This window comes from Leptonychotes weddellii, chromosome 16, assembly GCF_054177405.1.
Source record: "Leptonychotes weddellii isolate Sample4059 chromosome 16, ASM5417740v2, whole genome shotgun sequence".
NCBI classification, from domain to species: domain Eukaryota; kingdom Metazoa; phylum Chordata; class Mammalia; order Carnivora; family Phocidae; genus Leptonychotes; species Leptonychotes weddellii.
Window position 1 is genome coordinate 35,733,570 of NC_138384.1, and position 25,899 is coordinate 35,759,468.

Genomic DNA, 25,899 nt, shown 5'->3' on the forward strand with positions numbered 1-25,899 from the left:
CATTTACAGAAACTGAAATTCGGGTTGTGTATTAAAATTTGAAATTTAAAAATCTTAAGTAGAACTGACTTCACAGGATTGTTCATTTCCTAATGTTTCTTAGTCTGAGGAGCCTTGTTAGACGTGATTTTTCTAATACTTCCCACCCCCACACCATGAAGTTTTAATGCCAAAGATACTCTGAATATCCATGCATGTACTCTTCATATATTTTATGCTTTTATACATAAGAAGAATAAGATTCTTCTCCCTTCTCCGCACTTGGGCAGAGGTCAGCCCGCTCTCCCTGTTGCTGGTGGCTGTATTAGAAACGGAAAGAATGTAAGTTTTCTATGTAAGTTTTCTTTGTAACGGAACTGTTTCTGTTTCACTGTGAAGCATCCGAGTTGCAGTAGAAACTTTTATGCAGCTTCCCTACCGGGCGAAAAAATTCAGGCTGTATTGCACGAAGCCTGTTACATTACACATTGACTTCTGTGGAGACAGCGCTGAGATTGTGTAAGTACTGCTGGTGACGGGTGCTGAAGCGTGAGTCAAAGTCTGAAATCGAGTGTAGGAGGTTTATGTGGAGTCTGTTGCCCTTGAGAAGCACTAAGTGGCCTCTGTTCTTCAGGAGACATCTGAGTTGGTGTGTGTCACACCTGGCCCTAAGCGGAGCTCCTGGGGCAGCCCCCCTTCCAGACGCTGCAGTCGAGGGGGCTTGGGGGGGTTGCCGAGCTCTGCGCTCTGCAACTTCTTTTAATTTGCAAAAAGTAATAAATTAACTGTGAAGAGAAAGGAGGGAATACAGGATCATGGAGCATTAAAAAAAAAAAGTCCATTGCATTTTTCTCCAGTCCCTAGCCACTCCGCCCCCCCATCCTCTGGGACCTGTTCAGGCTCTGAACTTGCACACCTCATTCAGTACTTTATACACATTCATTTGTGTGGAGCCTTTCGTGAAAATTAGAACCTACTGCCTTATTTGTAGATTTAAGCCAAGAGTGTGCTGAAGCTCTTTGCTAGGACATGTACGGCCTCCTACTGTTGGACTTTCTGGGGTGAACATAACTGGCTACTTGCTGTATGTGACTGTTCCTCTCTTGAGAGCCAGCTAGATTGTTTGCAGACCACTGTGCGCTGCGCATTCCCGTAAGAATATGGATAAATCCAAATAAAACATGGTGTGGAGATGTGGACGTGCATGCCCATATGCACGTATCACCCCCGCCCCCGTGTTTGCCCTGTCTTCCTAGTCTTGGGCCACATTGCCAGTGTTTGTGCAGGACTCACCAGGGTCCCCGCACTGGGCACTGCTGTGGCAGGGGTATGGCTGCGCTCTCCACTGTCTGGACTGAGCGCTACCTGAGGTCCTAGGGCAGCCCTCCCCTTTCTCCCTCCCGGTACCCCCACCCCCAGGACTGTGGTGTTACGGGAAGAAACATTGTGGGCATAGCACAGTCTGGCTTAACTTGCATGTCGTGGTGGTGTTGCATTTTGTTTCTGGAACTTGGAAGGCACCCCTCTTGTGGATGCTTTCGCGGGATCTACGGAGACCTTCCATTTCCACTCCCTGCTCCCCCCAGCACCTGTTGTTCCCTGGAGATGGTAAGCACATCGTCCTGTGGCCGGCTTCAGAAGCTTCAGTAATGGATGCTGAGCCTGCTTGTCCCTGCAGCCCCCCAACACCACCACCACCTCAGAGACTCCAGGAAAGTGGGTCCCCCACAGAGCAGCAACCCCTGCCTCTTCCCTGTCCCTCTTCCAGAGCAGCCAGCTACTCACCCTCCCCCCAGGGCTTACTCTGTTGCCAGTCTGTCCACACCCAGCTCTCCCCCAGAGTCCCCCTCATCCTCGCCCCCTCTGCGTGACCACCTTCCCCAGTCGTAGGCACACCCTCCGTGCAGACGCATGTCCCTTTGTGTGGGCAGTTCATCTAGAATGTCTGTCTCGATATGTGTGTTACAGTGTTTATAGATTTTGTCAAATGGCCCTCCAGAAGGACTAGCAATGTGTACTCACATCATTGGGGTACAGAGTGTTGCTTTTCCACACAACGTTGACTGTCATTAAGCTTTTCATTTTTGCTTGTTTGCTGTGTGAAAATGGTATTTTGTTTTAATTTGTGTTTTTCTAACTTTACAAGTTGGGTGTCTCTTCATGTGGTTTTTCATGTGTGTGTTTGAGAGAGAGACAGACAGACACATGGACTGAATGATTGGTTTACCTGTGAATAGCCTAGATTGATTTTTCTCTTGGGCCATTTTCATATTAGAAATCTATATTTCATTTTTTTTTAAACTTACTAGGTAAATTTTTTGTGTGTAGCAATGGTTTTAGAACCGCTGTCTTAATTTTTTTTTTTTTTTACTTTTAGTAACCCTTTGTGATTTTCTTGAAGTAATGTGCTAAATATCTTTTTTAGTAAATTAAATAATACCTTTGCCTAGGTGTGGGACTAAGTGCTTTATGTACATTACCTTATTTGATCCTTAAAGCAGCCCTTGGAGGATGACGGTGGAATCAAACCATCATTGATTTGGGAAATCAAACCAGCAGAGAAACATAAAACATAGTACTCTACCCTTTCTTAGTTATTTTTGTTCCTTGCTTCGAAATACTGGTTTCTCTTCATCTTCCACTGCCCACAGCTCTTCTTACAATTTCCTTTCCAGAGCACAGGGAAGGGCAAGATGGTAGAACGTGGGAGACAGAGGGCAGGTGTCAGCAGGGTGGGGATACCATGAGCGACTGGCCGGTGGCTCTCCGCCCGGCCTCTCTTGCCCTGTGGTCTCACCAGGCTGTACGGAGCCCTCGCTCCATACCAGCCTGTGCTGAACACTGCATGCGCAGCATCCCTGCCCGGGGGGCTTGTGTTCTGGCTGGGGAGACCGATAGGTCCCAGGTCCCGGGGGACGCTGGTGCTGGGAAGGACGATGCCCTGGTGGCAGGTACGGGCTGCTCAGGAAGCCCCAGGGTGGGCCTGTTCTCAGTCTCTGCCCTGGGTGCCGGCGGCAGTGACAAGAGGAGCCCGTTGCAGGGTGCGGCTGGGATCGTCACCCCCAAAGCAGGGCCAGGCATCATACATTCAACACGTAGTGTCAGAAACATTGAGCATATGGCTTACAAAGTGATGTTGGTTCCCCAGCCTTGGATTTTTATTTGATAAGGTTGCATCTGTTTACTGTTCCAGACCTGCCAAGAAGTGGGACAGCGCAGCTATTCAGTACTTCCAGAACATCCTAAAAGGTAAGGCAAGTGCATCATCACTAAAGCCTGCTTTGAACTGACACTCACGCTGGTTTATCTTTCTGTTGGCGAGGGGGTTTGGGATGTGCTCCTTCAGCTGTTTGCCCCTCCTCACAGGGGTTCATCTGTTACCTGGGACTCCTTCTGCCCCATGTCACAGCGACTCTGCACCCCTGAAAGTTTGGGGGTGGATGTGGACGTTAGTAATTGGGAGTTGAAATGAGAAAGGGGCTCTTTGGGTGAGGGGCCCTTCGTTTGCATGGGAGCTTCGCCCTGCAGAAATAAATGTACGCGCATTTCACGGAGCAGCAGGTGATGGAAAGCTGAACTTTTCTCGTGCATGTTGATTAGTGTCGTCATCATTGCCGATTTCAGATGTTCAGTCTGTCTCAGAGCAGCTGTATGGCGTGCTCTCTTTATTTTCTATCGTTGGCGGTAAAGTGCAGCCTCATGGGCCGTCTGTCCTGACCCCTGGCCGGCAGGAGCCAAGTCCCTGTGCCCGCCGCCCGGGGCTGCTCTGAGGAGAAGCGGGTGTGAAATGCCTGGGGTGCTGGGCCCTCTCCTCCACTGCCCCGCTGTCTGGCCAGAGGAATAGCCACATGCTGGGCCCCAGGGGAGATGGGAGGCTGGGAGGGCCTCTGGCTTTGGAGTCTGGGCCCTTGCGAGCCCATGTCAGGGGGGAGGGATGCTGGGACATACAGCTGTGGAGGAAGCAGAGCGCCTGGGACTGCATCCTGCTCCGCAGCTTCCCTGCAGCCTTCTCTGAGCCCGGCCTCCTCCCCTGTACATGACAGCGACAGCTGTGAAGTGAAACAGTGTGTGAAGGACTGAGCCTGGTGTCTGAAGCTCCCCGTGCCTGGAACTGCTGTTTGGGTGCTTGGGTCTGAGTCGCTGAGAGCTCTGACTGATGGGGTGTTTGCAGGGTGGAATGGACTCAGGTGAAAGACTGAGTGGGAAGGGGATTTGGGAGTCACTGGAAGAAAGAGGGCCAAGTCTGCTGGAGAGATGTTCGCAGGGGACAGGAGCAGCAGCTGTGGGTGGGGATGGAGGGTATGCGGCTGACCCCAGGCCAGGAGAGCCTTGGCCTCCACTTGCGGCCCCCCCGCACCCCACCAGGAGGACGCCGTTCGGTATGGTGACTCCGGGTGATGCTTAGTACGGATTACTAGGTGGAATGGAATTGTTTCAATGTCAGCTGATTTTTTTTTTTCATTTATGTTATTTAGCAACCACCCAGGTGGAAGCCAAATTGTGTGCCGTGGAAGAAGATACTTTTGAGGTCTACCTTTATGCAACTATAAGAAATGAAAAAGTGAGTGAAAGAATTGTGTTTTAAAAATGTTTCATTCTTATTTAAGTTTTTTTATTTTAACAAAACAGAGTAAACACCAAGGAAAAGAATGTCATTCACACAGCATGGAAATTTTTGGTTTTGTCTTTTGGTTTTTTTGGAGCGAGGGCAGGGGAGGGCTGAGGGAGAGAATCTCAAGCAGGCTCCATGCTGAGTGCAGAGCCCAACATGGGGCTCGACCTCAAGACTCTGAGATCATGGAAACCAAGAGTCAGGCTTAATGGACTGTGCCACCCAGGTGCCCCAGGCCTTCTCCATTTTTAATTGGAATTCTATAAAGAAGAACTGGCCCTTCTCCCCCATTTATTAATTGGTTCAGTAATTTATCTTAGTGCTGACTCTTGGCTGTTTGTTTTACTCTAGGGGATAGAATACATTACTGTCATTATTTTCTTGTTCAAATTGTCCCAGATTTGGCCATTAGCAGCAGCTTCAAAGTGGCTTACGTGTCCTTTCAGTGTGCCCCATCATGGCCGGAAACTTTCTATTTTTGGTACCACGAGAGGCTCTAGGCTAATTTTGTCATTCTCCAGCCCAGCTCTAGAATCAGCCACTTCTCAAAGAAGAGTGGTATTGAGATAGCAAGACCGGGGCACGAGATGTGCTCCTGCTGCTGGGGTGTGTTGCTGCTTGTAGGTCCTCCCTGCAGACAGTTAGGAAGTACGCGTCTGTGCACCACTCCACACGCACACGGATCGATGCCTGGATCTGTCTGTCTGTACGTGGATCTGTCTGGACCGTGAGATGGAGCCCCACGTCAGGCTGTGTGTTGGGCTTGGAGCCTGCCTAAGATTCTCTCTCTCCCTCTCTCTCTGCCCCTCCCCCGCTCACACATGTGCACACTCATTCTCTCTCTCTCTCTCTCAGAAAAAGAGCTCCGGTACCTCTCATTCCAGTCCAGCTTCACAGGGTTCTTTGTGGCCCTCCCCGTTCCTTGACACGTGTTTCCAACAGTGAGAAACCTGCTCTTGTTAGCTACATTATAATTAATTCAATTAATCTTAATATTTAAATAAAGTAATTCCAGGGCGCCTGGGTGGCTCAGTTGGTTAAGCGACTGCCTTCGGCTCAGGTCATGATCCTGGAGTCCCGGGATCGAGTCCCGCATCGGGCTCCCTGCTCGGCAGGGGTCTGCTTCTCCCTCTGCCCTCTTCCCTCTCGTGCTCTCTGTCTCTCATTCTCTCTCTCTCAAATAAATAAATAAAAAAAATCTTTAAAAAAAAAAAATAAAGTAATTCCAGAATTGCTAACCCACATTCCTGTGAAAGTTTTTTTCCCCCCCCAAAGATTTTATTTATTTATTTGACAGAGAGAGACAAAGCGAAAGAAGGAACACAAGCAGGGGGAGTGGGAGAGGGAGAAGCAGGCTTCCCACTGAGCAGGGAGCCCGATGCGAGGCTCGATCCGAGGACCCTGGGATCCTGACCTGAGCCAAAGGCAGACGCTTAACGACTGAGCCACCCAGGCACCCCAAAAAAGAAGTTTGTCTAAAGGCAAATAGCATGCAGCCAAAACACTGTATTCTGAAGTTACTTAGGTTAGTTCTTTTCTTCTCCTCCCTCTTCATTGTGTTGATGTTATTCATTTACAGTAAGGTTCATTTGTTAGTCTTTGTGGTGCATTTTGGGTTCCCCCACGTCTTTGTCAGTTTCACCGGTGGCTTTTCATTGCTTATTTTAGTTTGGTAAAAATAACAAAATGCTGCTATTGGACTGGTCTGGTGAAACATCTTTAAACTTTTCTACTGACCTGCTTCTTGCTTTTCAAGTAGGTCTGTTTCCCTCTCTGGCCATACTTCATGGTGGGGGAGTGCAGAGGGTAAGCTTCTTAGCAGAGAGAACTTAGAGCAGATGTGTGAGGTCATTATTGCCAGAAAAACAGGGCCTGGCATCCTTTTCCAGCTCCCTAAGGAAGCACAAGGATATGCCAGGGTTTTCTCTTTTTGGCCTGGCTTCTTTCACGCAACAAACTTATTTTAGCATATATCCACGTCGTCCCTTTTATTGTCAAATACTCTTCTCTTGTCCAGATATTATATAGTGGATTTACCTGTTCATGTCTTTTGGACATTTGAGTTGTGGCCAGTTTGGGGCTGTTACAAATAAAGCTGCTATGAATATTCATGTACATTTCTTCCTGTGAACCTATACATTCATTTCTCTTGGGTGAGGGCCTAGGAGTCAAATATCTGGATGGGATTATAGGTAGTAATAGACTGCCAAATGGTTTTCCAAAGCCGTTAACTATTGTACAATCCCATCAGCAATGGATGAGAGCCTCAGTTCCTTCATGTCCTCTTCAGTGCTTGGATGGTTATTTTGATGGATGTGTGGAAGTATCTAATCGTGGCTTAACTTTGCATTTCTCTAATGACTTACGACGTTGAGTGTCTCTTCATATGCTATCTGCAATCTGTATATCTTTTTTGATGAAGTGTGCATTCAGATCTTTTGCCCATTTTTTGGATAACTTTTTTTAAATTATTTTTTAAAGATTTTATTTATTTATTTGACAGAGAGAGACATAGAGAGGGAACACAAGCAGGGGGAGTGGGAGAGGGAGAAGCAGGCTTCCTGTGGAGCAGGGAGCCCGATGTGGGGCTCGATCGCAGGATCCTGGGATCATGACCTGAGCCAAAGGCAAATGCTTAACGACTGAGCCACCCAGGCGCCCCTGGATAATTTTTTAAATTGAAGTATAGTTGATGTACGATGTTCCAGGTGTACAGTAGAGTGATTTGATGAGTCTGTACCTTATGCTGTGCTCACCACACAACACCATTACGATACCATTGACTCTATTCCCGACGAACCTTTTTTTTTTTTTTTAAAGATTTTATTTATTTATTTGAGAGAGAGAATGAGAGAGAGAGAGAGAGAGCATGAGAAGGGGAAGGTCAGAGGGAGAAACAGACTCCTGCTGAGCAGGGAGTCCGATGTGGGACTCGATCCCGGGACTCCAGGATCATGACCTGAGCCGAAGGCAGTGGCTTAACCAACTGAGCCACCCAGGCGCCCCCGACGAACCTTTTATTCCCATGACTTACTCATTCCATACTGAAGGCCTTTGTCTCCCTCTCCCCTTCACCCTTTTTGCGCACCCCCTCCCCCCACTCTGGCCTCCATCAGTTCTTAGTATTTATGGGTTTGTTTGTGCTATTTGTTTGTTTATTCATTTGTTTTTTTACATTCCACATGTAAGTAAAATCATATGGTGTTTGTCTTTCTGTCTTATTTCACTTAGCATAATACCCTCTAGGTCCATTCATGTTGCAAATGGAAGAATCTCATCTTTTTATGGCTGAGCAATATTCCATTGTATTTTGCCCATTTTTTAACTGGGTTGTTTGTCATCTTTTTATTGCATTTTGAGAGTTCTTTATATACATGTCCATCCAGATATAAGATTTAAAAAATTTTTTCTTTCTGTGGATTGCCCTTCTTTTCTTTTAAAAGATTTTTTTAAAAAGATTTTATTTATTTATTTGACAGAGACACAGCGAGAGAGGGAACACAAACAGGGGGAGTAGGAGACGGAGAAGCAGGCTCCTGCTGAGCAGGGAGCCTGATGTGGGGCTTGATCCCAGGACCCTGGGATCATGACCTGAGCTGAAGGCAGACGCTTAATGACTGAACCTCCCAGGCACCCCCTGCCCTTCATCTCTTAATAATGTCTTTTGAAGAGTGGAAATTTTTAAATTTTGATGCAGTCTAAAATTTAAATTTTTAATTTTTATAGGTTTTTCCTTTTATGATTTGGGCTTTGACTTTGTCATCCCCCCAGATCTTTGCCCAGCAAAGTCGTGTTAGCTCCCCGGTGCTTTTGCTCAAGAAGATATTTCTTATATTTTTTACAGATTCTTATTGTTTTTCTTACCAGGAGGGTTGGTCAGAAGTATCTAGTCCTCTGTTACCAGAGCAGAAGTTAAGAGATTGGTTTCTATAAAATTATGTTCTATAAAATAATTTTTTCTGAAGATTGAAATTTGGGGTTAAGTTTGGGATATTTTCTGAACAGTCGCTTGACTCTGTTTGTCTTATTCATGGAATGTTGAAAATTGTACAGGTCTGTGTTAATGATGATCTGGTTGCGAAGAACTTCGCTCGTTACATATCACCCAAGGAGAATAAAAACGTTGATTCTGTAGAGAAATCAAGATTGAGTATAAAGTCAGCATCCTTTTCCAGTAAACTCAATCCAGCGCTTACTCTTTGGCCAATGTTTTTGCAAGGAAAAGATCCGCAAGGAATGGAAAGTGAGTGGATTCTCACCAATACATGTTTCTTTTAAACTGTCCTATTTATATGAATCTTATTGTACTGATGTAAGTTGTACAAACTTTTCCCCATGTGGAGGCAGAGATTTGGACTATTAAAATATTAAAATCTAATATTTCAATTTTAATCCTGGTGAGTTTGTGACAGGTTTTGAAGTCCTGAGCTGCTGTAGTTTGTTTTTATGAGACCAGGAAAAAACTTCTCAATTTCTTATTAACATGGAGTTACATATTCAGAAGTCCGTAAGTTTATAATTTAAAGTTGTTACCAAAACAAGGTCAAATATTTACCACTTTAGGCCCTTTTAAGAAGAGCTGTTTATTAGTAGGGAAATACGAGAGGAGACCATCGTGGACAGTGGAAACAATTTTTTAAGTGTTTCTCTCTCAATTCAGTTTTCCTTGAATTAATCGTTCACACTCCTTTCCTGCCCCGAGTTAGGTCTCCCGTGACCTCCCAGCAAAAAAGTAGTATGCCACTGAGTTTTGCATTTGTCATTTGGGTTTTATTTCATTCTGTAATCCTGAATTGTGTTCTTTCTGTCAGATTCACGTGGTTTAACTTTTCTGGCTCAGTCCCTCCAGCATCCGGAGCCCAAGGGTGGTGTTGGTGACCTTGGGCCAGCTGCTATGTATCTGGGTAAGTTCACTTGCCTTATTTCACAGGCAGCTTAAAAGAACACTCAGTGGTCTACAGATTATAAGCATTGTTTAGAAGGGCTGTGGTAATTCTCTCTCTTAATCTCATGGAACCAGTTTACGATGCAGATGCTGACAGAGATAATTTGGCCTTGCAGTTCTTTCTTAGAGGACTTTTTTTTTTTTAATTTATTTTTTATTTTTTTATTTTTATTTTTATTTTTTAAAGATTTTATTTATTTATTTGAGAGAGAGAATGAGATAGAGAGAGCATGAGAGGGGGGAGGGTCAGAGGGAGAGGCAGACTCCTTGCTGAGCAGGGAGCCCGATGCGGGACTCGATCCCGGGACTCTAGGATCATGACCTGAGCCGAAGGCAGTCGCTTAACCAACTGAGCCACCCAGGCGCCCAGGACTTTTTTTTTTTTTTTAAAGATTTATGTATGTATTAGAGAGTGAGCATGAGCTGGCCAGGGCAGGGGACAGAGGGAGAGAATCCCAAGCAGACTCCCTGCTGAGCGCAGAGTGCTGTGCACACCCTGAGATCATGACCTGAGCTGAAATCATGAGTTGGATGCTTAACCGACTGAGCCCCCCGGGCGCCCCCTTACTTAGAGGATTTTACTGTAACAGGCATTTGTTTACTTGTAGAGCTGATTTATTTCAGCCCAGCCATACACTGGTGATTATTATTTGTTCTCAGAGTGTATGTATGGATTTGTGAGTGATTTTTATTTTAAACCGGGGGGGCACATAAAAGAAAGAGGCATTTAGGAGGTTAGAAATACCCAGTCTTTAACTCTGTATTTCCAAGGAACATAACAGGTGGGAATTGTTGGACCAGAGTGGAACCTGCCAGCCTCTTTGATTCTTGGTCACCCTCTGTGGTAATTCCTGTACCACTCCCCTCTTTGTCCTGCGCGTGTACACCGAGTTTTTCATGCACGTACATTGTAAACCTCAGCTAAGTTAAAGCTTTCGCCAGTGAAGTCACTCTCTACAGTTAGCATTCTGTTTAATTACTTTGATAATGTTGTTTATTGTAGAAAAATACAGATAATCAAAGTTTTAAAAACCTGTCATCTTTAATAGCTACTTACTAAAATATGAGAGTCTTGCTTTCCAGAGTTTTCCAGGTGTGAGGGTTGTGCATAACATTTTTATCTCACAGAAATTGGATTCTATACATACCCCTGTGTAGTGTTTTTCAGTTAACATATGGATGAACTTCTTTGTAGGTCAGATATGTCCAGGATCACTTGAGTTTAAGGACATGAGCTCTGACGTGAGACAGATGGGATGTTAGTGTCCCTCCTCCTGTGTGACCGGGGCGGGGGGGGAGGCACTGTTCCCATTGCAGTGACTTTATTAAACGGGCCATTCACATACACAGTTGACATGGCCTGTGGCCGACGTGGCACATGCGGCCCCCACCCTGTGTTCTGACGTGCCTCCTGCAGGGATCTCAGCTGAGAGTTCCTGCTGAAACATGCCCCTGTTACTGATGGCAGAAAGACACATGGAATAGAAATATGGGCCCACTTCTACTGGAGCATGAAAAATACCAAGCATTTTATGTTGTGTTTAATCAGTGCCCAGCTTTCCATCACATGAATATGTCATCATTTTTGTGTTGTTTTTTTTTTTAAGTGGCCCCAGGTTGCTGGACAGTAACCGTTTCCAACTTTTCCTTACCGTGGTCAGTGTCAGGATGCACTGTGTGTGTCTTTTTTTTTTTTTTTTAAAGATTTTATTTATTTATTTGCTAGAGAGAGAGCACAAGTAGGCAGAGTGGCAGGGAGAGGGAGAAGCAGGCTGTCCACTGAGCAGGGAGCCGGACGTGGGCCTCGATCCCAGGACCCCAGGATCATGACCTGAGCCGAAGGCAGCCGCTTAACCGACTGAGCCACCCAAGTGCCTCAGCACTGTGTATGTCTTTGAAAAGGAAAAGGTTGATGGTAAAAGAAAGGAAAGCCGGGGGCGCCTGGGTGGCTCAGTCGTTAAGCGTCTGCCTTCGGCTCAGGTCATGATCCCAGGGTCCTGGGATCGAGCCCCACGTCGGGCTCCCTGCTCGGCCGGAAGCCTGCTTCTCCCTCTCCCGCTCCCCCTGCTTGTGTTCCTGCTCTTGCTATGTCTCTCTCTGTCAAAAAAATAAATAAAATCTAAAAAAAAAAAAAGAAAGGAAAGCCGATGTGAGATGTAACTGATTGTCATGGGAAAACAAAATTATTAGGTATTACTTACCCAAGCAGAGATTTCCTTGTAATCATGGTAAGAAGGTATTTCAACTGTATTTTAATTATTTTTTGGTACTTGAAATTGTCTTACATTTTTTAAATCAAAGCATAATACTTTGTTAATACTTGGTTAAACAATCAAATAGGACAGAAGGAGTGAAAAGTGATGAGAAGTAATCTTTCTAGCCTCTCCTTAGCTGAGGCTGTTCCCGAGAGGTAAACCTTTATCGTTCCCCTTACCTTTTTACTTTGGTGGTTGCCTCCAGATTTTGAAACCCTTACAATTAATTTACCATTTCTAGGCTTATCGCTTAGTTCTAGACCTGTCTTGACTTCTTTTTTTTTTTAAAGATTTTATTTATTCATTTGAGAGAGAGAGAGTGTGCATGAGTGGGGGTGGGGCAGGGCAGAGGGAGAAGCAGGGAGCCCCATGCAGGACTCCATCCCAGGACCCTGGGATCATGACCTGAGCCAAAGGCAGATGCTCAACCGACTGAGCCACCCACGCACCCCCCTGTCTTGACTTCTCTGACAGACTAGCTCACACACCCCTGAGCCATGTGTATGTATTCATCGGCTATTCTGGAAGTGCCCGTGCATGTCAGGACTGCTCTAGGGGCTCAGCAGGGAAGGAAACAAGTCTGCCTTCACAGGGCTTACATCCATTTTCGAAATGAGATTTTTATTTTAGGATAATCACAGACTTACAGAAGCGTTGGAGAATTTTGCAGAGAACTCTTTCTAAAGCATGTGAGGATAAGTTGCTGACTGGATCTCTCCCCGATACTTGAGTGTGTTTTTCCCAGCAACAAGGATATTCTCAAAAATATTCACAATACAGCCATACAAGTCAGAAAACTGACATTGACACATTGCGATCACCTAAACCTCAGGTTCAGCCACTCTTCCCTGTGACTCCTTTATGGCAGGCGAGTGCGACTCAGCATCCCTTGTGTTCCGCCGTCGAGCCTCTCTCTCCTCCTTCAGTCTGGAATGGTTCCTCAGTTTTCCCTTGACTTTTATGACCTTGACACTTGGAAAGACTATAGACTGGCTGCTTAGTAGAATGTCTCAATTGTATGAAATTGAGCTTACACACCTGTGGCAGGGATCCCTCAAGAGAGACACTGGGTTCATCTCATTCCATCTTACCAGCAGACATAAAACTTTGATGTGTCCCAATACTGGTGAGGATCCCTTTGATCGCTTAATTAATTAGCATCTGCCAGGCTTCTCCACTGAAAGTTACTCTTCACCTTGCAAATATTTTGTTGGCTGCTGCTATCATTCCTTTTCATTTGCTCATTAATCCACATCAGTATAGATTCCTATCTGAGACCCTGAAGTGGTTCAACCAGTTCCCTAAGTTCCCCTGGCTCCTTTGAATGGAGAATGGCATTTTGAAACATCTGGGAGCTGGGTGTGTTCATTTCTGTTGTGGTGGTTGCTCCCAGGCCCTTCAGCGGACAGAGCTGGGGACTGGGTGTGTGTGCATCCGTGCTCATATATACACTTATATCTCTATAGATTTTATATCTGTTGTGATCTCTGTACTGGAAACCAGGAGTTGACACCAATATCTTGAATTGAGATCCTGCTGCTGCTGGATTATTCTAGCTTTCTGCCTTCCCAAATTTGTCATGTCCCTCTGTGACTGTAAGGTTCCTATCTGCCTTTATTCCTACTATAGATACTTATGGGGTCAGTCTTTCTAGATAGGCAACCACTCTTTGCTTGTGTAAGTAACCAGTTCTTCACGGCCATTACTACCCTTTCTGCACAGATGCGCTCCCCCACTCCATTCGCTGACAGCACACCACTCAAACCTCCCCTGCCTCCATCACTCACCTAGTTCAGGCTGATACCATCCCCCTGCCACACACACAGCCGCCCTGTGGACACTTTCCATCATTTCACTTAGACGTAGGTCCACCCCCACTTGGGTTCTGCATTCCCAGGTAGGGTTGTCCCTCACTCCCACCCTTGCAAAGGCACCCTCCTCACCCTACTTGGCTCCAAGCCTCTCCCCTCTTCCACCCACCAAGTGCTCACCTCACTCTGCTTGGGCTCCCATGTCCTGCTCTCCATCACCAAGGTTCCTTCCTCTGCCTGCACAGATCAGATGCCCTCTTCTCTGCTCCACCTACCAGTTTGAGGACTGAGTTGTGTGAGTTTTGGCAGACTGTGGCTTTCGAGGAATTGATCCAGTTCATCTGGGTTACCAAATTTGTGAACGTAGAGTTGTTCATGGTATTTCTTATTTGTCGATTAATGTCCATAGGACCTGTAGTGATGTTTATTCTTTCATTTCTGATATTTGTAATTTGTGTCATCTGTGTTTTTCTTTGTTAGCTTGGCTAGAGGCGTGTTGTTTTTATTGATCCTTTTCAAAGAAAATCATGCTGTGGACTGAGTTGTGTGCCCTGGCCCTAACACCCCCAGTATGACTGTATTTAGAGATAGAGTCTTTAAGAGGTAATTAGGTTAAATGAGGTCATAAGAGCCCTTGTAAGAAGAGAAAGAGACATGAGAGCACTCCCTCTCCTCCATGTGAGAATACACGAGAAGGCAGCCGTTTCCAAGCTAGGAGGATAGCTCTCACCAATTATTGACTTGAGATCTATCTTCTTTTCTTATATATACATTTAATGCTATAAATTGCCTTCCAAATACTGTTTTTACTATATCCCACAAATTTTGATAAGCTATGTCATAATTTTCATTTAGTTTAAACTATTTTTAAGTTTCTCAAGATTTCTTCTTGATCCAAGTGTTATTTAGAAGTGTGTTGTTTAATCTCTCAGTATTTGGGGATTTTTCCAGCTATCTTTTTGTTTCTGAGTTAGTTTAATTCCATTATGGTCTGAAAGTATACATTGTATAGTTTCTATTTTTAAAATTTTTTTGTTTGTTTGTTTTTTGTTTTTTAAAGATTTTATTTATTTATTTGAGAGAGAGAGAATGAGAGAGAGCAAGCACATGAGAGGGGGGAGGGTCAGAGGGAGAAGCAGACTTCCTGCCGAGCAGGGAGCCCGATGCGGGACTCGATCCAGGGACTCCCGGATCATGACCTGAGCCGAAGGCAGTCGCTTAACCAACTGAGCCACCCAGGCGCCCCTATTTTTAAAATTTTCATGTGTTTTTATGGCCTATATTGTTTTATGGTTCAGAGTGCATTCTGTTTAGGTATATGTTCCATGTGAGTTTGAGAAGATTTATTGTGCTGTTGAGTGAAGTAGGCTATAGATCTCAGTTACATCCAGTAGATTGATGGTAGTGTTGAACTCAGCTATATCCTTATGATTTCCTGCCTGCTTGCTCTGTTCACTTCTGATAGTGGAGTGTTCAAGTCTCCAACTATCATTGTGGACTCATCTGTTTCTCCTTGCAGTTCTATCCATTTTTGCCTCCCATAGTGTGATGCTCTCTTGTTAGGCACATCCACCTTAAGGACTAGTAGGTCTTCTTGGAGAATTGATTCTTTTATCATTATGTAATGCCTCTATCCTTCATAATTTTCCTTGTTCTGAAGTCCACTTTGTCTGAAATTAATATAGCTACTTCAGCTTTCTTTGATTAGTGTTAGCATGGTGTATCTCTCTCCATTCTCTTAATTTCTGTCTTTATACTTAAAGTGGGTTTCCTGTAGACAGCATCTAGTTGGGTCTTGTTTTTGTTCACTCTGACAACCTCTGTGGTGTATTTAGACCATTGCCATTTAAAGTGACTATTGGTGGAGTTGGATTAATATTGACCATATGTGTTACTGTTTTCTATTCATTCCCTTGTTTTTTGTTCCTATTTTTATCTTCCACTCTTTGTCTGCCATCTGTAGTTGTAATTAAGCATTTTATATGATTCCGTTTTCTTTCCTTTCTTAGCATATCAGTTATACTTCTTTTTCATTTATTTTAGTGGTTGCTTTAGGGTTTACAACATGCATTTACAACCAATCCAGGTCCACTTTTAGGTAACACTGTACCACTTCACAGGTAGTACAAGTATGATGACAAAATATTCCTAATCCCTACCTCTTGTCCCTAGCATCGTTGTCATTCATTTGACATATACATCAGCACACGTTGGCATATATATATAGTCAACCTTGAAAATAAAACAGGCAGTTATTTTACCAGCAAATGGGTTTATATGGGAATAGTAGAGAATTACAGTTCAGGACAGGCAAGCTACAGCAAAACTATGTGGGAATGCAGAGTACAAAGGAGAGGAACGCTCTTTTATAGAGAAAAGGGGGAAATTGGGAGGGGCCGTTATCAACAAAAAGTCCATTGAAGTAAACTGGGAGTCCAAAGTGTAGTGGCTCTTCATTGGCTGAGTTGTAACAGTCTCTCATTGGCTGGGCTGTTGCTGGGCAAGGAGAAAATCTTCCTTCCTCCTCCTAGGGTAAGTAGAGTAGGCTTCTTCCTGTTGGAAAATGCAAGGTACATCTCTTCCTGTTGGGTCCACAAAGGGCTGTGAGGAGTGGTACAGCCTGAGAGCTCCCCCTTCTGGCTTCCCAACTCCATCTTAAATTAGGTTATTAATGTTATTAGGATTATTACTGCCCAGCTGGTTTATTTTTTTCTTTCTCAGGTACCTATTTTAGTACTTTCAGAAGGGGATTGTGGGTAATAGATGTTAACATCTGGTAATGGTTAAACCAGATATGGTATGCCAGGTTCTTAGTTATTTTCCTTCAACAGTGGAGATAGTAGTTCATTTTCTCCTAATTTGTCAATCTGTTGGTTATTCTTTTGTAAGTAATTAGTATGTTCTATTGATTTTTTTTTTAGATTTTCTCTTTATCCTTGATATTCTGCTGTTTCTTTACAATGTGTGTAAGAGTGGATGGTTCAGATTTATTCTGTTAACACTTGGAATTTTTCAATTGTAGAATTCATGTCTAACCTGAATTTCTGAAAAGTATTAGATGTTAATGTTTTTAAAAATTTTATCCTCCTGGGCGCCTGGGTGGCTCGGTTGGTTAAGCGACTGCCTTCGGCTCAGGTCATGATCCTGGAGTCCGGGGATCGAGTCCCGCATCGGGCTCCCTGCTCGGCAGGGAGTCTGCTTCTCCCTCTGACCCTCCCCCCTCTCATGCTCTCTCTATCTCATTCTCTCTCTCAAATAAATAAATAAAATCTTAGAAAAAAAAAATTTTTTTATCCTCCTTCCTCTTAGATGTAGTGTTTCTTCATTTATGATCTGTTTTTCATAGCTTTCTTTGCATTTTCTTTTTATTTCTCTGAACTTAGTTTTGAAAGGTTTTAATTCTTTAAATTACCACTTTTCTCTTAGCTTCCAACTTAGTATTAACTTCCTCTTTTGAGTTTTCAATTTGATGACTATTTCTTGCTGCTTAGAGTTCTGATAAGTTCTTTTTTATGTCTGCATATCTTTTTTTATCCACCTGCTTTGTTTCATGAATATGAGTCCTTTTTATCTCTTGGATATCTTAAGTGTATTTATTTTAGAGTCCTTCTCAAATGCTCTTTTATCTCCATTTCCTCAGGTGTGAATCTCTACTCCCTGACAAAACCTTTGTGGGTTGTTTTTTTTGTTTGTTTGTTTTTTTTAAGGATTTTATTTATTTGACAGAGAGAGAGAGAGCACAAGTAGGCAGAACAGCAGGGAGAGGGAGAGGAAGAAGCAGGCTCTCCACCGAGCAGGGAGCCTGACGTGGGGCTCGATCCCAGGACCCTGGGATCATGACCTGAGCCGAAGGCAGCCACTTAACCGACTGAGCCACCCAGGCGCCCCTGTTTTTTTTTTTTTTTTAACATTTATGATGGCATTGATTTATGGACTTTGTGGTTTTGTTTGAAAGCTTGTGTTGCTTGGGCATTTATTTTCTCTCAGCAAATTTCGTCCATCACCATCACTTCTGGATCCAGATCAGAGTTTTTATTTTTGGCTTATAACATCACACCCTGAAGAGAGAATGTATTTTCAGACCCAAAGATCCCATGACAAGCAGGCTTGGGCACCAAATTACTTTAACGAAAGATTAGACCAGTTTACACCATCATCTCACATTTCCAGCATTTACTATTTATTTTAGTGATTTATGTTATTTAATAGGTAAAAGATGTACCTTGTCATTTCAGTTGTGTTGCTCTTATTGATGCTTAGTGTGAACACTTTTCCAGGATTGCTTGTGTTGTACTCTAAAAAATGATTGCTGGGTTGATTTCCTTTTCTTTTACTTTCCATCACACCTCAGTTTTTACCCAAGTGTAATTACCTCGCTTGATTATTCATATTCACTGAACAGTGTTTGTCACTTTTCCAAATCACATCTAGGCCTAAGGAATAAAGATACTTGAGTCTGCTTTAGAATTTTGCTGCCTGCTGGCTATTCAAATCCAGCTTGTTTTCTAATGCCTTCTCTACCTACTGTGGTATTAAGAAGTGAGATGCACAGGTGTGATCCTGAATCATTGCTGAAACTGAGTTATAGTTGATATTCTGGTTCTGATCGCCTTGTAGCAAACCTTTGATAATGGTTAGTGGTGTAAACCATTTTATAATGTGTATGGATTCTGTGGTGGGGACTTCAGAATGGGCATAACACAGAGGATTTGTCTCGGTTCCACAGTGTCTGGGGCCTCAGCTGGGAAGACCTGAGGGCTGGTGGTGAGGAAACAGGTGGATTCAATGGACACTTAGGCGGTGACATCTCTGGCAGCTGATTGGGAAATTCCTATAGTGACCTTTCCATGGGGTTGCTTGAGCTTCTTCCCAGCATGCTGGCTGGGTTTTGACAGCGTTCAAGAGGACAGGTCATAAGTACATGGCACTTTGGCCGTCTAGCTTTGAAGTCGCATGACCCCACTTTCATGTTGTTTACAAGCCCCTCCACCCCCCGGCTCCTGGGAAGGGAATACAGAGCCCGCCTCTCAGTGGGACACATGTCAATGACAAATTGTAAGAAGAGCGCGTATGTTGGGAGACATGGTGTGGCCCTCTTTGAAAAATATAGTCTGCCAAGTTGGGAAAATAAATTGTTTAATTGCTAGTAAGCCAGTAAAGGAATTATTTAAACATCTTTTAGTGTGACAAGGTTTGAAACAAGATTTTAAAATTTAATCTCCTCAAGTAAAGTTTAGTTCAAAACCCTATTCCATAATAATTTCATGTATTAAGATTTTTATGATTGTACTTTTAAATTTATAATCCTTTTTCTATCAATAGCACTTTCTAAGAAAGGTCTTTTTCACTTTTTATTTTGCAGATAAAACTATAAAATGTAATCTGGATTCATTGAGAAGTTCACCTGAAAAAAAGTCTGAAAAGAAACAACAGTGCATCTCTTTGAAAGATGTAAATAAGGTTGTATTTTAAAATGCTCATTAGGTATAAAGTTCATACAATGTTAATTTTAGAATATTCTCATTTGAAATCTAGGAACCAAAGTATGTTTTCTGTTAAGAAATCCTTGGTCGTGGTCGTGTCTTTCAGGAAGAAGTATAGTTTGTGTGTTGGCTCTAATTCAAAAGAACAAGAGAACTCTAGCTTCCCTCTTGTTGCTGGCCTAGGGGCTTCTCTGCAGGATTGGGTACTTATGCTCATTTAACAAGGGTGTGAAAACCTGAGATTATGGGACACTCTAATAGTTCCAGTCCAACCTGTCTTTCCAGTCCTTGGACAAGACAAGTGAAATAATTATAGGACATTTGAAATACTGATTATCTGAAGTGCCACCTGCTTGCTACTTGGACACTTTAATCTAGTGGTTGTAGCCATGGCATAACCACATTATCCAGTTCTTTGTGTCTCCCTGTCTGTGTTGCCTGACAGTGATCTAGGATGGTTGTTTATGAGAATGACTCCCAAGGAATTTTAGCTCCATAAGAATACATATCTTGCTAGCATACACATTCTTTCTAAAAAAATTTTTTTACAGTGTGTTGAATCCTCCATGTACTGGCCAACAAAGAGGGGGATAACCATATATGCTGAGCCAGATACACCAGCAGCAAGGTATGATTTGAAAATTTAGTGTAATCGAATAGATACATGAGTTGTAATACTGTCTTACATGGTGTTTTGTATGATTGATGATAGGAAAGGATTCAATTTCAATAAAGAGTGGTCCAGAAATTTTGATTAAACCTATATTAATTTTATTTTATTTTATTTATTTTTTTTTTTAAAGATTTTATTTATTTATTTGAGAGAGAGCACATGAGAGGGGGGAGGGCCAGAGGGAGAAGCAGACTCCCTGCCGAGCAGGGAGCCCGATGCGGGACTCGATCCTGGGACTCCAGGATCATGACCTGAGCCGAAGGCAGTCGCTTAACCAACTGAGCCACCCAGGCGCCCCCTATATTAATTTTAAAGAAAAACATATAACAACTGGTTAGTAGCACAACTGACCAGAAATTGGTAGTGGCTCTAGAGTCTCTGTGTTACCTTGTTGGACAAAGTTGTTTCTGTGAGGTAGGTCCAGTGGAATTGTCCTGATGTAAAGGCTGATACGTGTGGGCCAGAAGGCAGTACAAGGTGGTGGGGGGCAAAGACTGGCTGTTCAGGAGGAATATCCGAGGCTTTGACCTTAACCCTGTCCACATCAAGAGGCGGGTTCATGATGTTTGTGAAATCACAGAAAAGTTGTACTATTATTACACTGTGTCACAAATAGTGTAAGATCTTAGTCATGTGCTCCATTCCTCCCCTCCGGGGCTTCGTGCTAGTGTTGTCCTACATTTCATTTATACGTTCTTTACACATCCTAGGCTCTAGTATCATTTGTATCTAAACGGTCAGTGGTCTTTTCGATAGATTTAATAAACAGAAAAAAAAATACCTTCTGTGTTTACCTGCATAGTTACCGTCAGTGCTTTTCTTTTTTTTTTTTTTTAAAGATTTTATTCATTTATTTGACAGAGAGAGAGAGAGAACAAGTAGGCAGAGAGGCAGAGGGAGAAGCAGGCTTCCTGCTGAGCAGGGAGCCCGATGCGGGGCTCGATCCCAGGACCCCGGGGTCATGACCTGAGCCGAAGGCAGCGGCTTAACCGACTGAGCCACCCAGGCGCTCCCCGTCAGTGCTTTTCACTGTGTAGATTCATATCGCCATCTGGTATCGTTATGCTTGTCCCTGAAGGACTGCCTTTACTGTTGATTGTATTGTGGGTCTGCTGGTGATGGATTCTTCCAGCGTCTGTATGTCTGGAAAAATTATTTCAGCTTCATTTTTGAAAAAAGGGTATTTTTGCTAGGTATAGAATTCTAGGTTGATAGTTCTTTTTTCCTCTGTATTTTAAAGATACTGGTGTCCTGTCTGCTTGCTGCATCATTCCTAACACAAAACCTACTGTCATCTTTTTCTTTGTTCCTTTGTTTGCAACATGTCTTTCTCCTCTGAATGCTTTTGAGATTTTCTCTTTGTTTCTGGTTTGAGCAATTTAATTACATATGCCTTGGTGTAGTTTCTCTCCTGTTTCTTATGCTTGGTGCTCATTAAGGTTCTTCATGTGTAGATTTTTGTCTTACGTCAGATTTGGAGAGTATTCAGCTGCTATTGTACAGATGTTTGTCTGCACGTATCTCTTTCTCCTGTCCTTTTGAGACTCTGATGAGACAAGTATCATACCTTCTGATACTGTCCGAAAGGCCCCTGAGACTTGGCTCATTTTTTTTTTTTTTTTTTACCTTTTTTCCTTGCTATTCTTCAGATTAGTAATTCTGCTGATGTATCTTTAACTTAACTGAGCTTTCTGTCATCTCCATCCTGCTGAAATTTTATTTGATGTATTTTTCCATTTTAAAATTTTCATTTGGTATTTTTTATAGTTTGTATTTCTTTGCTGAGAACTTTAATTGTTCCACTCAAGAGTGCTCACCCCTCCCTCTCTCAGGGATCATGGTTATAATAGCTGCTTTAAAGTATGTGATGAGGGCGCCTGGGTGGCTCAGTTGGTTAAGCGACTGCCTTCAGCTCAGGTCATGATCCTGGAGTCCCGGGATCGAGTCCCGCATCGGGCTCCCTGCTCGGCAGGGAGTCTGCTTCTCCCTCTGACCCTCCTCCCTCTCATGCTCTCTGTCTCTCATTCTCTCTGTCTCAAATAAATAAATAAAATCTTAAAAAATAAATAAATAAATAAATAAATAAATAAATAAAGTATGTGATGATTCCCACTTGTCTGCCATCCTGGAGTTCGCACCTGCTGATCATCTTTTCCCTTGACAGTCAATCTGGTTTTCCTGATTCTTTGTGTGTTGTATTCTGGATATTTTGAATATTATGGTGTGAGACTGGTTTCTGTTCAAATCCTCTGGACAATGTTGGCCTTGGTGTTTTCGTTGTTTGTTTGTCACTGACTAGTGACTCCATTCTGGTGTCAGACTCCATCTCGTTTGGGTGGTGACTACAGCTCCGCTTTGGGTCTGTTCTGAATATGCTCAGCTTGGGGCGAGCCTGGGACTTGTGTTGGGTCATTCTCCGGCACACTCTCTTTTCTCCAGGATTTTCCTCACATTGACCATTTTCTACATGCTCCCTGTCCTTGAGCCTCTGTCCAGGTAGATGGCTTTTCATGGAGAAACGGCCATGCCAGGTCTGTGTGATTGGGGCCACTTGTGGAACGAAACAGCAGTGGAAACAAGAGGGGAAAAAGATGGAGGTTTCCCTCGCATCTTTGGACCCTGGGGTCCATTTCCTAGATCCTCTAGAGAGAGGGAGTTGTGGGTGACATCCCCCTGTCACCACTGCAGCTGCATGACTGGAGCTACCCATGGGGCAGGGCCAGAAGAGAAAAAGGGAAAAGAGGAAATCAGTCAGTGTACCTGTCTAGCCTGTGGCTCCCCTTCCTGCTTCTCTGGCTTGAGATAGAAGGTTTCTCTCAGTGCTTGGTGTCCACATCCGCGATGCAGTTCTGTGTTCGGGGCCAGCCTCAGGCCAACACCAGGAGACAGAGGAGAGTAAAATCCCTGGGAATTCTCCATGATTCTGGTGGTTTGCAGGTTTTGACTTCTCTCCCCTTCAGTTCTGTGCTTTACACGGGGTTTCCAGCTGAGGTCAGAGGAGAGACCGGCTATGGAGGGCTTAGGCCCTCTTGGTGAGCCCCAGCAACCTCAACGTGGTTTTCATCCTTAGAGGGCAGAGTGTCCATTCTCACAGAAATAAATCTGCATATGTAGAGCGACACACTCCTCAGTGCTACTTAACTGAGTTTTCTCCCAGAAAATATAGGCATTTTCAGGATTGGGGCAATGGGCTCGGAGATTCTAATCAATGTTTTTTGGTTTCTAGCGCTTTATGTCAGAGGCCAAATGAGAAACCACTTAGGTTGGCCGAGAAGAAAGAACACAATGAGAAGAATGGCTGTGTGAAGTATGAATTATTTCCTTGGTCTACATTTTTTTAATAATTGTAATAAAATTATAAGCAGGAAGAATTTACATATTATTTTATTATTTATTTCAAACCTGCATTCCCATGTGGAAAATACACCTACAATGTCTGCTGTAGGCTTCGAAGTTAATTGTTTTTCCTGTTCGCTAGGGTAGATTTTTTTTTTTAATATTTGTTCCGCTGTAAATAGTCATTTTCTGCCTCCCCTTCCTGATTCTTCTGGTGAAATTTTATGAAACAAATTAGATACGGTTGGTCTTTGGGGCTGTTGGTCTTCTATGGGTTTACATCTGCTGCCTTCCCGGTTTTCTGATGGCTAAAGGGGTCTTCCACTTGCTGGAGAAACTATTTCGTTACTTGTAGTGTGGAACTGGGTTTTGTTTTGTTTTGTTTTATTTCTGTCTTGTCAGATTCACAAGGTATTCACTGAAGAGTTAACAACAGAGTAGTAACTTTATTTCCTACTTGTTTAATCCATGAAACATTCTCATACTCATTTTTATGATTTCTTACCATACCAGCCTAAAAACACCCTTATAGTCCAAGTAACTGTGGCTGCTCTGAAGTCAGTCGCCAGAGTGACAAGGGATTTACGACAGTTCAGAACGGGGTGGGTCGTACTGTGTCCACTGATTGGCCCGGAATGACTGGGGGGAGGGTGTTGACTGCAACACGGTTGGGCTGCCTGCCTCCCAGAGCCCACCCTCTGGCCCCGCAACACCCTTGCACCCACAGGAGCTCCTCACAGGGCTCCCTGGCCACCCCCTGCAGCCCACAGATCTGGGGGTGGCTGTCAGCGCAGCTGTGTTGACCCCTCCTCCCAGGGCAGCCCTCCACCCTACTCCCTGAAAGCCATGGGGCTGCACCTGGTGGTTTTCCCTGGAATGAGAGACCTTGCATTACCCGTGCAGCTCATTTCTTACTTTCATTACATTAAATTGTAACTTGATAAGCAACCCCGAGGTACTCTATTGCCTTTTATTTTTGTATTAAAAGGTGGTATCTTCTCTCCTCATGGGCTAAATGCCCTTTACTTAGAACCCGTTGATTCAGCGATGGCAGTGACTCTGCCAGTGGTTCCGGATTACGGCACAGGAGGGAGGAGGTGGCGGGTTTCTCAGCAACGTGAGATGACCCGGTGGTCCTGCAGTCTTTCTTCATGTCAGAACAGGTGTTCCTGGGATTGGTGGCACTGTGTCCACAGCCTGGGGGCCGGGGTTCAGGGGCCAGTTCCGTACTGACCCGACCTCTGTGGCCTTTTATCACAATAAACAGGACAAAACGGGATGAGCAGTAATTTCACAGCTCTGCCTTGGGATGTACAGTTGACCCATGAACAGCACGGACATTCGGAGTGCTGACCTCCCACACAGTTAAAAGTCTGCATATAACTTGTGACTGCCCCCAGACTTAATTCCTCATAGCCTGCTGTTCACCAGAAGCCCTACCGATGACGTAGTTGATTAACATGTATTTGTACGTCTTATGTATCATGTACTGTATTCTTAAAATAACGTAAGCTGGAGAAGAGAAAATATTATTAAGAAAACCATTAGGAAGAGAAAGTACATTTTTAGTACTGTACCGTAAACAATCCGCATATAAGTGGGTGTGCACGGTTCAAACCCATGTGGCTCAGGGGCCAACTGTCAAGGAAGAATTAAAATTATAACTCAGTTGAGGAAATATTAACACTCCTTTTTCCTTTAAATTGTCCTTTTCACTGTTTTATAGATTGTTGCAGTTTTTAAATCCTGATCCTTTGAGAACTGATGGGATCTCTGATCTACAGCAGGTATGACAGCCCTACAAAAATATTAAAAATCCACGACAGCTCTTTGCTCTTTAAGTCCGTCTCCTTCCTCGTCTGGATTTGAGATTAGAAGAGAAACCCCCTTAGGTGGGGACTCTCCCTGAAGACACCCTTTTTAGAGATTCTTCAGTGAATTACTGCTTTAGAGAAATTATTATTTGGTGGGGGATAGTAGATGCTCTTCCTTTCATTTTCCTTCCATTCATTTTGGTAGTTTTGGGTGGGTTTTGATGAGCATATATACCTAGGCTGTCCTTCCTTTGCATAAAGTGGTTGACTTCCTGCGCTGGCAGGCGGGGTGGGGGCATCTAACTAACTGTGGGGCGTGCTGTCTCAGTTGCAGAGGCTGCGGTCCGGCTCTCAGCAGCCCTCGGCCGTGCTCAGGCACAAGATCGAGCCTTGTTTGTCCGTTGATGTGTCGCCGCTTTCGGCAGACGTGAGAAAGGTAAAAGTGCTCCTGAAGGCGGGCTCATGAAGAAATGCTGACCTGTTCAAACATAGGAGGATTTTTAGGAAACCCTTCCAAAGCTGCACTTGTGTTGTTTCTTGGCTTTTGAAATCCTCTGTTAAGCTTTTGTTATTAAGTTCTCGTGTATTCTTCAGGTTTACTTCCTATAAGTGGCAAAACCACTGTATAATTCTTAATGCTTTTCTGAGATAAGTTTTCAAATGCGTCCCTGGAAAGTGGCTTATTAGAAGGAGCAACAAGTTGCCAGGGTAGTTATGCTGTATTTCCGAGTGTTCTCAAAACTGCTTTAGAGACCTACCATTCCAGTTAGTAAATTGACCACGCATGCTTTTCTATTTCCTTCTTGCTTAAAAAAAAAAAAAGGACAGGAAGAAAGAGGCTAAATCCACAAGGATGAATTGAATTGAGAACAAAGTCTTTAGTGGCCTAGAAATTTGCACAGGCTTTCAGAAGATGGAAAACAGGCACCAGAGTGTGGCTGACTAGTAGAGGAAGGAGAGAAGTAGGAGGTTCTGAACTTTCCTCCACCCG

The 25,899-nt window shown here is 43.8% G+C and overlaps 1 protein-coding gene across 6 annotated transcripts in view; it reads left to right on the plus strand.

Annotated features, from left to right (window-relative positions):
* TDRD12 (tudor domain containing 12) overlaps window positions 1-25,899 on the plus strand; it is a 68,001-nt gene that overhangs the window by 12,653 nt on the left and 29,449 nt on the right. For 4 of the 6 annotated variants that reach the window (XM_031034077.2, XM_031034078.2, XM_031034069.2 and 1 more), the window contains exons 4-13: window positions 379-498; window positions 3,173-3,228; window positions 4,455-4,540; window positions 8,645-8,834; window positions 9,403-9,495; window positions 18,965-19,062; window positions 19,637-19,713; window positions 22,985-23,065; window positions 24,821-24,881; window positions 25,237-25,344. In XM_031034077.2, coding sequence (XP_030889937.2) covers window positions 379-498; window positions 3,173-3,228; window positions 4,455-4,540; window positions 8,645-8,834; window positions 9,403-9,495; window positions 18,965-19,062; window positions 19,637-19,713; window positions 22,985-23,065; window positions 24,821-24,881; window positions 25,237-25,344 — 970 coding nt within the window. The remainder of the gene's footprint in view (window positions 1-378; window positions 499-3,172; window positions 3,229-4,454; window positions 4,541-8,644; window positions 8,835-9,402; window positions 9,496-18,964; window positions 19,063-19,636; window positions 19,714-22,984; window positions 23,066-24,820; window positions 24,882-25,236; window positions 25,345-25,899) is intronic. The other 2 variants (XM_031034070.2, XM_031034074.2) reach the window with 2 other exon arrangements.